General features: G+C 40.1%; 1 protein-coding gene across 1 annotated transcript; it reads left to right on the forward strand.

Moving 5' to 3' along the window:
- The first annotated feature begins 1,078 nt into the window (after positions 1 to 1,078).
- phf6 (PHD finger protein 6) lies at positions 1,079 to 8,619 on the forward strand. Its single transcript, XM_084940606.1, has 11 exons — positions 1,079 to 1,242; positions 3,077 to 3,240; positions 3,554 to 3,655; positions 4,952 to 5,085; positions 5,253 to 5,299; positions 5,512 to 5,672; positions 5,774 to 5,917; positions 6,001 to 6,105; positions 6,197 to 6,330; positions 7,549 to 7,678; positions 7,777 to 8,619. The coding sequence occupies exons 2-10, from the start codon at positions 3,103 to 3,105 to the stop codon at positions 7,676 to 7,678; spliced, it is 1,095 nt and encodes a 364-aa protein (XP_084796732.1). The 5' UTR covers positions 1,079 to 1,242; positions 3,077 to 3,102; the 3' UTR covers positions 7,777 to 8,619.
- The last annotated feature ends 4,028 nt before the right edge of the window (positions 8,620 to 12,647 follow it).

Consider the following 12,647-nt stretch of genomic DNA (forward strand, 5'->3'; position numbering starts at 1 on the left):
AAGAGATTGTGGTGGTAGGAGGAGACCTCACATCCTTCAATCCCTCCTCATTAGAGGAAAAGCTGTGGTGACCACAGTCAAATACCTGACTCTGCATATACCCAGCAACCTCAAATGGGCCACAAAACAGACAGTATTATTAAGACAACTGTTTTGTATGAAGAGGAGGTTGATACATGCTTGGCCTTGGTGCAGCTGTGCTGACTTCCTTTCAGCATTGTGCGGTGGAGAGTATCCTGACATCTTCAAAAATTATTTGGTATAGCAACTTCTCTGAGGTGACAAGAAGTCAGCGCAACAACAGCAGCTTCAATTGTTTAAGGGATATTTATATCAACAGATACAGAACCATGCACTGGACATCATGAGAGACCCCTTCCACCAGCCCATAAACTGAGGTTCATACACTCAGTGTCGTAAGTTCTCCTCTGCACTTTATCAGTTTATGTATGTGTTTTTATTACTGTGTTTTTTAGGTTATTATAAAGTGTTATTTTAGCAGTTTATTTTTTATAGTTTATAAATTCTATTAATTCTTTTATCTATCTATCTATCTATCTATCTATCTATCTATCTATCTATCTATCATTTAATGTGTGTCACGGGGACCAAACTTAGATCCATCTGTAATTACATTACATTACACAGTGTAAATGGCATTTATTTACAAGTCCTTCTTTGATGGTCTCATGTGCCCCGATGATATGTGATGAAAATGTGATAACGTACAAGGTTTAGACACACTTATCTTTGTAGCAATATTACAACATGAAAGAAATTAAATTAAATCAAATGGATTTTTTCTTAGAAGAGACATTTATTTTTGATAATTTAAGACAAAAATCCCCAAAACATGACAACATGGGCTGATTTTAGCTACAACAACAGCAACAACTTATATTTAAATTAAAATCAGTACTAGCTTTTACTAAACCTGCATGCCCGGCCATTGTTCTGCTCTGCTTTTAGGAAAGATACACTTCAAAATTAAAGCCATTTCAATTAGGTCTTTTTAAAAAACATGTTTGCTATTTTTTTTACGCCTGACACGTAAGTTTGTCGTCATGACTTTTATTGTGAAAGCCAGACCCGGAAGTCCTAGCGCCGTGGACATTTTAGCTAGCTTGGTGCTATTGCGAAAAGCACACGATCACTTCTGAAGGACGGAAAGAAACACAGCCGCTGGCCGGAGCACTTTTCCTTCTTTTGTAGCGTTTCGGCGCGATAAAATTACATTAACAGGTAAGCTACGAGCTGTGAATCCACGGCTGGATGATACCCGCTGTGTTTTATGGCCTGTTGTCGTTTCAGGCCGTATTGCTTGCGTACAAGCCGAGCTGCTCGCTTTTCACAGGGATACATCACGTATGGCGCTCTTTACTTCGAAACGGTTCGCAAAGACCCGCGCCTGTCATGATAATTTCCCACATTTAAAGGGAAATATTCGCAGTTTTTCGACTTCCAGTGAAATCATAATGTCGAAGAGTCACATTTTCCTACAACCGACCTTTATTTCTCTGCATGAAAAGGCCTTGGGAGGAACATTTCGCGGCGCTGAGATGTTCGTAGTAAAAATGTTTTCAGTTATAACTAGTTTGGTGGAGAAAGAGTCACACACCCCCTTTAATTCAAAAGTTTGTGGGAGAAATTTCAGTCGCTTCTTATGTTTCGCCCCTTCTCGTCAAAAATCCGCCACAACTATCGTCTTGTAGTGCAAGATTGTAATATGAGAGCGATTCAGAAAGCAGCAGATGTTGAAATATAGTCTTTTTGGTGTTATTTGCTCGGCCAGTATTGTGTGTTTGCACGCTGAGCTCTGTTGCTGGAGCCGCCGCAGTGAAATCCTGGCCCTGCTGTCATGGCTGTAATGGCTCTATCAAGGCGTCGCAGCGCACTGCTATTGTGATTCTTTTTCTTTCTTTCTCTAATATCTACATAAAATCACACCGTTTCGTTTGTAGATTGATTATATCTTTTAAGTTTTCCTTTGTTTTGTTTTTTTGTTTTTGTTTTTTTTTTTCCTTTAAAGAATGTGTGCAGAGCACTATGACAGCGGACTATGTGAGAATAACAGCACACGTTTGGGGGTTTGATCCACCTATGAAGAATACACTAACGGATTTGTTTGAATTTTAATAAAATTTAGATTAATACATAAATAAGATGTGCATTAAAATTTAGCTGGCATTGAATCAAAAACAATATGAAACTTGAAATCATTCAAATTCCAGGTAATGCCTGTGTACTAACTAGTCATCACAAATAAAACTGCTATGGAGGACATTATAATTAAAAGTACTCCGGGTTGCATCAGATGTGCGCCACCAGCTTCTGCTGATTTCCCTTCCTTTTTAATCTTATCTAGGCTTTGGATGACTGGTAAAGGTTCCCTGCATCCCCACAATATGGCCTTCAGCCATGACACTTTACAACAGGATTTTATATTTGACTGCCTTCTTCACACACAAAAACTGTAGGTGCTTGTTACTTTTTTTTCCCTCTCCATTCAGCATCTAGAAAAAAACCCCACACGTTCTGTTAGAATAAACTTTATGAGATTCTGAAGTTGGAAAAACTGAAGTGAAATTGGAAATCCCCCCCCATGTGTGATCCATTCCTGGCTTTGCCAAGCAGCACTTAAAGCAGGCACGAGCGGCTCTGTTGTGACTTTCCCCTCTGTTTTGAAGTTACTTGTCTGCGAGTAGTTGAAAGTTTTTGTTTCCAGCTGTTTCTGGAAAAGAGTTTCTCGTGGCTCCTTTCCAAAGCAACTTACGTGTTATTTCACTTAAGTGAGGGCGTTGGGTTGGGGGGGGTGTGAGTCCAAGAACGTGGTTTATGCTTAAATATCCAAACTGTAAGTGATGTTTGTATTCATCACTCACTCTTTGCCTACGTTGGCAGTGAGTATCTACTGTCTTGTAGTTTCTAGTTTATGAGCGGTGATTAAAGTCCATGTAGACCAATGCATCATAGTGAACATTTCCTTTGATTCCATCCCTTCTAAAAGAGTCTACAAGCTTTTGCAAGTGAAATTTATCTTGTTTTTCTTACTTTTTCTTCTCCTTTTCTAAATTAGATTCACAAACAAAAAAGCCTTTGGGCATGTCAGGACAGAGGAAAGGAGCCGCAGCAGCAGCACGGCTACCCAAATGTGCCTTCTGCAGAACCAACCGGGACAAGGAGTGTGGGCAGCTGCTGGTGTCTGACAGCCAGAAGGTGGCAGCCCACCATAAGTGCATGGTGAGGAAGCCGCGTTGTTCTCAGCTTTTCAGCCCGGGATCCATCATCCAAGCTGCCTACTTTGCAGCCCTCTGCCACATGAGCAGAATAGTGAACAGCTCACGTCTGTTTTTGTTTTTATTTCTTCATGCAGTTGTGAAATGAAATGATTCTTCTCCCATAAATGATCTAATGACTTTGTGGAAAACTGTACATCAGCAGTAGTTAAGAGAAATAATGCCAGAGATGTTCTGTATATCAAATTCATCCTTATATTAATGCTACGTAAATAAATTTCTCATTATTTTATTTCTTCTTTTTCTGTCCTCTTCAGCTTTTCTCTTCAGCCCTCGTCACATCACATTCAGACAGTGAAAACATCGGAGGATTTTCCATTGAGGATGTGAAAAAAGAGATCAAGAGGGGAAATAAACTGGTGAGTACCTACTGTTGTGCTCAGGTCAGCAGACAGGCTGCATCCATGGGTTAGCACCGCTGCCAAATTAGTGTTAAAGGCCCAAATTTTCAGTTCAGAGACTGTTTAGCATCTGAAAGCAGTTGTGGAATGATTCAAGGGAATGACCCTGAGCGCATTTCTCTTTGAGGAAACGCTGCACATCTGTGGCTGTACAATGCCTGCTTCTAAGTAATAGTTACTAATGCCAAAATGTACTCATAGTTTTTACTGCTTTTGCTATAATAATCATCATCATTATAATAATGGTGTCTCACCTTTTAAGCTGTGTGTGTGTGTTTACGTAACTATGCAAGTTTGCTACAGAGGACTGGGGTTGATACCAGCTGCTATTATTACATTATATCCTCTTTCTTGGCATCTTTAAGTGGGAAATGTCAGCTGTTCTCATCCAATAAAAGATCTAAAGCTGCTGGTTCTTCTTGCCTCAATCTGACATACTGTTAAAAGTGTGCCACTAAATGCTAATGGGATGCACTGCAGTGGTCTGTAAGTGTGTGCTTGCACTATTCTGTATTTCCAGTATATAAGTGTGAGAGGGGTGTCACACTGAAATGCAGCTTATTTCGAAATGAGAATTGATCTGCAGAGCTGTGCATTAATAAGTTGCACATGTTGTATTTGACTTATTTAATAATTGTTTTTGTTACATCATCACTAAAATCATCACTTAGTAAAGAGTCAAAAATGTAGCCTTTAAAGTTGTGCGTTTGCAAACATTTTAATTTGTTTCTCAAACCTTTCTGCAGATTGTCACTGATTCATCTTTTGGATATTATGTTGATGAATCAGCTCATATTTCTGACTATAAAACGTTAAATCCCTTCCTTTAAAAGGCAGGTCTTATTTGACCAGTAACTACACATTTGGTGTATGATCATAAACAACAAAGCATCCTTACAATAAGAAAAAAATAACTAAAAATATTCATCAGTTTTGAAAAACAACGCTTTCTGATCAGTTCAGTGTTCATCTACAGACGGTATGTTATCTAAGCTTCCTGTGCTGGTTTTCTTTTAAATTGTATCACATTGTTTTCCTTTTGGTTTAACCTTCCCTGCTGATTTTAATTTGTTCTTCTCTTGAATCAATCAGCGGTGTCCCACTGGGACATGTTTTTAATATTTTCATATGACACACCAGACGCATAATACTTGGAGTGATCATTTCTCAGATCCACGTATGAATGCGTTACTAATTGATGACTGTTTTGAATCAGCGTACAAAATAATGTCGCTGCATCTGCTGTTGTTGTAGATGTGTTCTTCTTGTCACCGACCGGGTGCGACCATCGGCTGCGATGTGAAGACGTGCCGGAGGACGTATCACTATTACTGTGCTGTTAAGGACAAAGCCCAGATCAAAGAGAATCCCTCACAAGGGATTTACCTGTAAGACTCTTACATTTGGATTCTGCTGAGCGTTACTGTACAATAAACAGTCATACACCCAGACATTTATTAACTATAGCTGCACAGCTGGTCATTAATCTCAACCATTTGTCACTCATATTCAGTCCTGGGTTCTTTTAACTGAACTGTTTTATTTCTGATTGTAGCGTTTACTGCCGCAAACACAGGGATGCTTCCCAGGATGGCATTCAAGGTAAAGTTTACTTTAACATCAGTTGCACTGCTACTACTTAACCACAAGCCTGTGACATTTATCATTGAACCTGTGCAACAACAGCCATTGTTAGCAGTATTCTGATTTAAAACTGTAATCTGTTTTATTGTCAAAACTCTTCCACTTGCATGTGTCTTTGTGTTGTTGTGAAGTTGAAATTTGTCAAACCCGATTCATTTCTTTGTCATTAGATGAAGAGGGAGCTGTGGCTGAGGATTCAGACTCGTCGCCTCCACAAAGCAGGGGCAGGGGAAGGTTTGAGAAGGGGAGAGCCAAGGCGGGATCTCGCGGCCAGTCAGAAGACACACGCTCTACCTCGTCACAGGCTGCAGATGAGGAGAGCTCCTCTCACGTACGGCATCGCTCAGAGTCCATAAAACAATACGAGATTCCCTTGAATGGTGTCTGTGCTGGGTGTGAATTTTAGCTGATGTGCCCTTTTTGTTTATTTAGCGGGACAGGTCACCTCTCCGGACCAGCCCTGGAGACAGCGGCCAGCGCTGCGGCTTTTGCCATGCTGGTGAGGAAGAGAATGAAACAAGAGGCATGCTTCATACGGATAACTCCAAAAAAGTGGCCGCACACTACAAGTGCATGGTGAGAATTCCCGTTCGGAGAATAATCTGTGGATGTGCTTTTAAAGTACCGCCGGCCTGCATTTAATCTCTGATCTGTTTCAGCTTTTTTCATCGGGGACGGTACAGCTGACCACCACGTCACGGGCCGAATTTGGAAACTTTGATGTGAAAACTGTCATCCAGGAAATCAAAAGAGGCAAAAGAATGGTGGGGACACGAAACAAATAACAGTTTAAAGTTTTGCATCTAAAATTCGTTCTGACAGAGTTGTGGATTGTGTTGGGTTTTTTTCCCCCAGAAATGCACGCTGTGTACTCAGTTGGGTGCTACCATTGGGTGTGAAATCAAAGCATGTGTGAAGACCTACCACTACCACTGCGGCCTGCAGGACAAAGCCAAGTATATTGAAAACATGGCGCGTGGCATTTACAAGTGAGCAAAACTTCTCTATTTTATCTTCTGTTTTTGTGTCCTAAACTGCTTAATTATATATTTATTGCACAGTTGTGGTCTCATTATAGTGACAGTAATTGTTAACACACAATCACTTGTTTTTATATGTGATCATCAAGAGCATTGCAATTATTTTGTAACTCAGTTACTGACGTGAATACTGGATCACAAAGATAATTAATGGTTGTCTCAGTGATGTGTAGGGATTTGAATTAGAACACCTTCTGGTATATATTATGTTGATTATCGTAATCCCGGCCCCAATTTTGTGATCACGACTATGGAAGTGAGGTAGAAAAATTGTGCTCTTAAGACTTTTTATTGATTTTTTTAGTGTCGTCACAAAGCATCGAGTGTATTGTGAAAGGAGAATTCCTTCCTTGCTTATTTCTCCTTAAAGTGTTTTTGTTGCTCGTTCAGTACAAGTGTGTGTTTCATGAAGATTCATCTTTTGATCCAGCAGGATGCACACAGTCACCTCTTTCACGATGTTCAGTACATACCCGATGGTCTGCCAGACGGAGTGCCTTGATAGTTGTGTTAGGGTCAATTTGAGGAGCAACAAGCCACGACAGTCAGCTGCTGGCAGGCTGTCCCGGTTCTGTAATGCGGTTAGCAAAGCGGCTGTTGCCAGGCGGCTAATTTCTGAGTTTGTTATCAGTCAGCCTGGAAAACAAAATGTTAATATGATTCATTACAGTTTTTTTGGAAAGCTGTGGTGAGCTCATGCAGGTTGTTCTGATAAACACCATTCACATGCTGTTTTGAATGACTCCTCATTTTTCTCCTCTCCAGCAGAGGTGAAGAGTGCAGTGTTAGCATGACGGAGGTTGCAAACCATTAAACACTAAAGACTTAAGGCTAAAATACAGCAACATGGTCCTTTTTTAAGGTTTGATAAATGGTGTGCATGGTTTACAGCTGTGATCGCTACATTATATGGATCAAAGCACTGCTCTATCTACACATCACACCTACAGGAGCTGCTATGAAGCTCTCAGTGTTTGTGTCCACAGTGTTTGTGATGATGTTAATGCGAGAGGAAGTTTGGAGCTCTGCAGTAATGAAATCAGCAGTGTTGGCGGCCAGTTCAGCACTCACTCTGTGGTTTTCCACTTTCCTAACTTATTCATCACTTAAAAAAACAAACACATTTCCATAACTTACAAACACTGTTTGTGTTTTTTGTTTTTTAAGGCTATACTGTAAGAACCACAGTGGCAATGAGGAGAGAGATGAGGAGGATGAGGAACGAGAGAATCGCAGTAGAGAGAGGGCAGCAATCGACCACGCAGGAACACCATCAACACAAGTGAATGGCAACTAAGTACGTAACTGCTCCTCTGGTTGTGCACAAAGAATTAAGTGTAAAAATGTCCGATTGCCATCATTAACCAAACTTTCCTTATGGTTTTTGCTTTTTAGGGTGGGTTCAGGTTTAACAGGTTTGGCCCAGTCGGTGTGATGTAGGAAGAAAACCCGAGGAGTGCAAGACCTCGGAGAGAGATTCTTTTTCTTTTCTTTTTTCCTTTCTTTATACTAAACCTTAGCCTACTCACAAAGTTGTGGTCTACAAGCTCCCAGAGTGTTTCACGTGGACAGGATGCCCCCAGTGTGCACCAGATGTCTTCTTCATGAAACCCTTTTTTTAAGAGTTGAACAGGATGACCGGTGGTACTCGGCAGTGCACTGGACTGCAAAAGCATCATAACAAGCCAAGGCTTCCCCACATTTCAGCTATTGCACCAATTTTGAAAACTACATGTTAATGTCGGGGAAAGGAGATGATGAACTGATCTTCTGATTGTCACTCACTGCCCATGTTGCCACAAATGACATGACCCACACTTGTTGAACGTCAAAGCGTTGTTTCCTCTTCCCTAGCTTCTAAAGGACTCACTTTTAAGAGGGGTCTGTTTGTTACTAGTGTCGATGACTTCGTGCAGTTTGATTACCTTGTTTCTGTAATCGCGTCTTAAGAATACTCTTTTCATGTTAGCCTTTCTTTCTTGATATGTAATATTTTGCTACTGTATTATCATCATGAGTACTTTTGAATATCTGGATTTCAGACAGTCACAATTACAAGTTTTGCCAGCATGCACTTGGATTTTCCCACTGTTAAAGGTGGCATTTTTTTATTTAGCTGCTAAAGGGCCAAGTAGAGCCCTTTAGAGGAGTTGGCTTGACTTTGTTTGATGTACTGTTACTTGTATCTCTACAAATGTATCCATGAATGATTGGAATAGAAAATATTTTTATTTTACACTTTTATTGAGTGAATCGAGTCTTTGTTTTAAAAGTGAGTCTTAAGGGTAGTAGAGACTAGAAGCCCTACACGTGGCCAATTAGAGTATTAAAAGTGAGGGTTTTTTATTCAAAAATATTTTTATTGAGTATTTGTGGATATAGTTTACAAAGAAAAAAAGAAGACGGAAAACACAAACTGTTTACAGTGAATACAAAAAAGAACTTCTCATGTTGGGACGTTGTTTTCCTCTCTTATTATTTACCAAACAAGCAACGAGAAAAAAGGAAAAAAACAAACAACCCAGAAAGGAGGCAAGAGAAATACAAAAGTGAGTTTTAAAAGTTTTAATGTGACGCACTAGCTGTGAGAACATGCAGGTACAGTCAGGCCTGTATGTTGTTACAGAGTGATGCAACATTTGTTGCTTTAGCTATTTGCCAAAAACACTGTATTGATGTGCACTCTTTTTCAAAAGGCCAAAAGTTATTGTACTGTTGATTCAAAGCTGTTCCACAGACAGGGGTAGTCTGTCCTCTGATTACATAGGTTAGGCTGCTGAAAGTACTGTTGTATTTGGAGTTGTTTCTGGGATCAACATGAGCTGAAAAAGTTGTCAGTGCAAGTGAAATATAGCCATCATTATGCTACAATAGCCTATTACTCACAGGCCAACAGGTACAGCTGTTCAACTGCTCAACACAAATATCTAAATCACCAATCACAGGCAGTAACTTTGCCAGTGTATTTAGGCATGCCAACGTGGTTAAGACAATCTGCTGATATTCAAACTAACTATCAGAGGAAAAGTGATTAAAGTGACTTGAAACATGGTGTGGTTCTCGGTGCCAGACAGGCTGATCCGAGTATTGAGAAATGCTGTGTTGATGCAAGAGGTCAGACTACTTTGAGCTGATTGCAGATGTGCTACAGCAGCAGAAGCCCACACCAGCTAAGAACACAAATCTGACGTTACATTTCACATGGACTCGCCAACATTGGACTGAAGTTTGGAAAAATGTTGCCTGATCTGATGAGTTGATTTCTGCTGTGACGATCTGTTGGAAGGGTCCGAGTTTAGTGTAACCAACATGAATTCATCCTGCCTTGTAACAGCGGTTCAGGGTAGGGGTGTAACAATGTGGGCATCTTAGTACCAACTGAGCATCATTTACATGCCACAGCCCACCTTACTATTATTGCAGACCTTGTGCATCTCTTTATGACCACTGTGTAGCCTTTTTCTGATGGCTGTTTCCAGCAGGATATTACACCGTGTCACAAAGCTCAAAGCTTTAACTGGTTTCTTGAACATGAAAATGAGCTCACTGTAGGCAAATGGCCTCCATAGCAGTCAGATATCAATCCAGTAGAGAACCTTTGGGGTGTGATGGAACAGAGATTCACACCATTCATGTACCACTGACAAATTTGCAGCAGCAGTGTTGTCGTCATGTCAACATTGACCAAAATCTCTCAAGAAATGTTTCCAGCAGCTTGTTGAATCTTGTTGAAGAACCCAGTAATGGGTGATTACAAGATCCTTTCCATGGAAAATAAAAACCCCTGATAGGAAGCCAAGTAAAGAACGGTGTCTACGAGGAAAGCGTATCATAAATAGAGACTGCCATGAGTGGAAATCCACAGTGTTCACCACAAGTTACAAACAAATCATCAATCTGAGGATTAGAAAAGCCGGATTAAACTTGGCTAAAAAAACAACAACTAAAGAAGCCCAAACAGCTCTGAAACGGCACAAATGAAACTCAAATCAGCCTGTAAGGGAATGGACAGAGAAATGATGGCAGTGTGAGGAATGAGCTTCTGATGGATTGGGTCCGTGGTGTTTATTGATGATCTGACAGAAGTTAGAAGCAGCCTGATCAGTTCTGAGCTGTCTGCTCAAATATAGACAAATTCAGCAAAGGTTATTGGGCAGTAGTTTGCAGAAAAGATTCACTTGCTGAAGATGAAACTAAACGCTGAAACAAACAACTGAACACAGCTTCAGTGAAGGCTGCACACGTTCTTTGATGGTGGTCATAGTTTCCAGACATTGCTGATTGAGGACTGTGGTAAATGTAATACATTTTAGCCAGAGGCTGTGCTTCAAATGCATCTCAGTTCCTTCATTGGAAAATCTATTACGTTCGCGTACAGAGCCAAAGTCATGTCACCCTCCATATATCATCAGACATAACTGTATGAAAAATGAACACATTTGTATTCTCTCAGTTTGTGGCTTTACTACTTTACTATAAGATCTAATTAATTCAGAAGAACAGTCATATACACTTGTTCCTAAGAAAATCATTGACGGGTCTTTAATAAACCGAGTTGTAGTATTATAGTGAAAGTCAACAAGTGACTGTAGGATTTCCTCCATCATTGTGATAAAATGACCAAGGAAAGAAATGGTTTTAATATGTCTGTAATTCTGAACTACTTCCCACTTACATTTTGAACTGTCATTATATTCTTATATACAGAATTTTAGAGTGTGCAGACATTGTGACTTACACATAAAAACAGGTTTCACAATAATGTAACACAACAATGGCTGTTTTGTTCGGTTGTCACCATAAATCACAACAGTACGCCAGTGGGGCTTAGTGCACAATACTGTGACTTCAGTTCACTGAATTCAGCCTGTTTCATTTCATGAATGCCTGTGCTTATTGTGGGAAAGTGCCAAAGTCTATGTGACATATATCAGGTATATAGGGCTACTGTTTTTGCAGCTACTGTTCAAAAGAAATGACTGGACTTTTTGTAGTGAAAGGACATCAAACAACACTTCCAGAGTGTCACTGCCTGCAAGCAGACTAGAGACTTCAAACTGTCTTTGCATTACTATACTGCATGGATTATAATATTATACAAACTCTGGAGCAAGAAATAGACATTATTTTACTTGTCATACTGATAATAAGGCTAATGCAGGTGCTTATTTTCCCCAGTCTATATTTACACAATGTAAAAAAACTAACATTCAAATGAGCTTGTGGATGTCATTTTAAATCCAACCTGGGTATAAAATTAGTAACCATATCCATAGGCTATAGTGTTTTAAATTTCTATTTCTTTAAATGCAGAATTGTGAAGACCCCAAAGTTCTCTCTAAATCCCAGAACAACTTTTCTTTTTTTTAGGAAAAATAATTTTCATAACAAATTTAAATAAACGTAATCCACACAGGAATCAGAGAGTTAAAACATTTTTTCAAACCTTCTTGGGTAAAGATGTCTTTCAGAGGGTGCATTTGGGGGGTTGCAGCATAAAACTGCATTTTTTCTTAGTATAGAACTGCTGCGTGCAGTGAGGAATTCAGGAGTGGCAGAGAAGTATGTAGGGCTGGTGCAGGGCATGTATGAGGACGGTAAGACGGTTGTGAGATGCGCAGTAGGGACAGATGGGTTCAAGGTGGGGAGGTGAGATTAAATCAGTTATCAGCTCTGACCCCTACTTGTTTGTACTGAAGACAGATGAGGTCAGGCAGGAGTCTGCACGGACTATGATTTTCACAGAGAATATAAATCCATAGTGAGAGTAGAAGGTGGGTGGAGGAGAGCCTGAAGAGGTGGAGGTTTGTACTGGAGATGAGAAGAATGAACGTAAGTCAAAGCAATGCACGTGTTTATACCTGCCTCCCACTCATGCAGAGAAGAGGTGAAGAACAGAGTGCATGCAGGGTAGGAGTGGGTGGAGTCGAGTGTTAGAGGTGATTTGTGAGACCTGCTTCTTAATTCAGATCAAACTGAGGTTATTGTACTCGGCCCTGAAAATCTTAGAAATATGGTATCTAACCAGATTCATACTCTGGATGGCATTACCTTGGCCTCCAGTAACGCTGTGAGGAACCTTGGAGTCATTTTTGACCAGGACATGTCCTTCAACACACATATTAAACAAATATGTAAGACTGCTTTCTTCCATTTGTGCAACATCTCTCAAATTAGAAATATCCTGTCTCAGAGTGATGCTGAAAAACTAGTTCATGCATTTATTACTTCCAGGCTGGACGACTGTAATTCATTATGATCAGGAT

This window comes from Perissodus microlepis, chromosome 2 (assembly GCF_051167445.1).
Source record: "Perissodus microlepis isolate ML-2025 ecotype Zambia chromosome 2, ASM5116744v1, whole genome shotgun sequence".
Lineage (NCBI taxonomy): Eukaryota > Metazoa > Chordata > Actinopteri > Cichliformes > Cichlidae > Perissodus > Perissodus microlepis.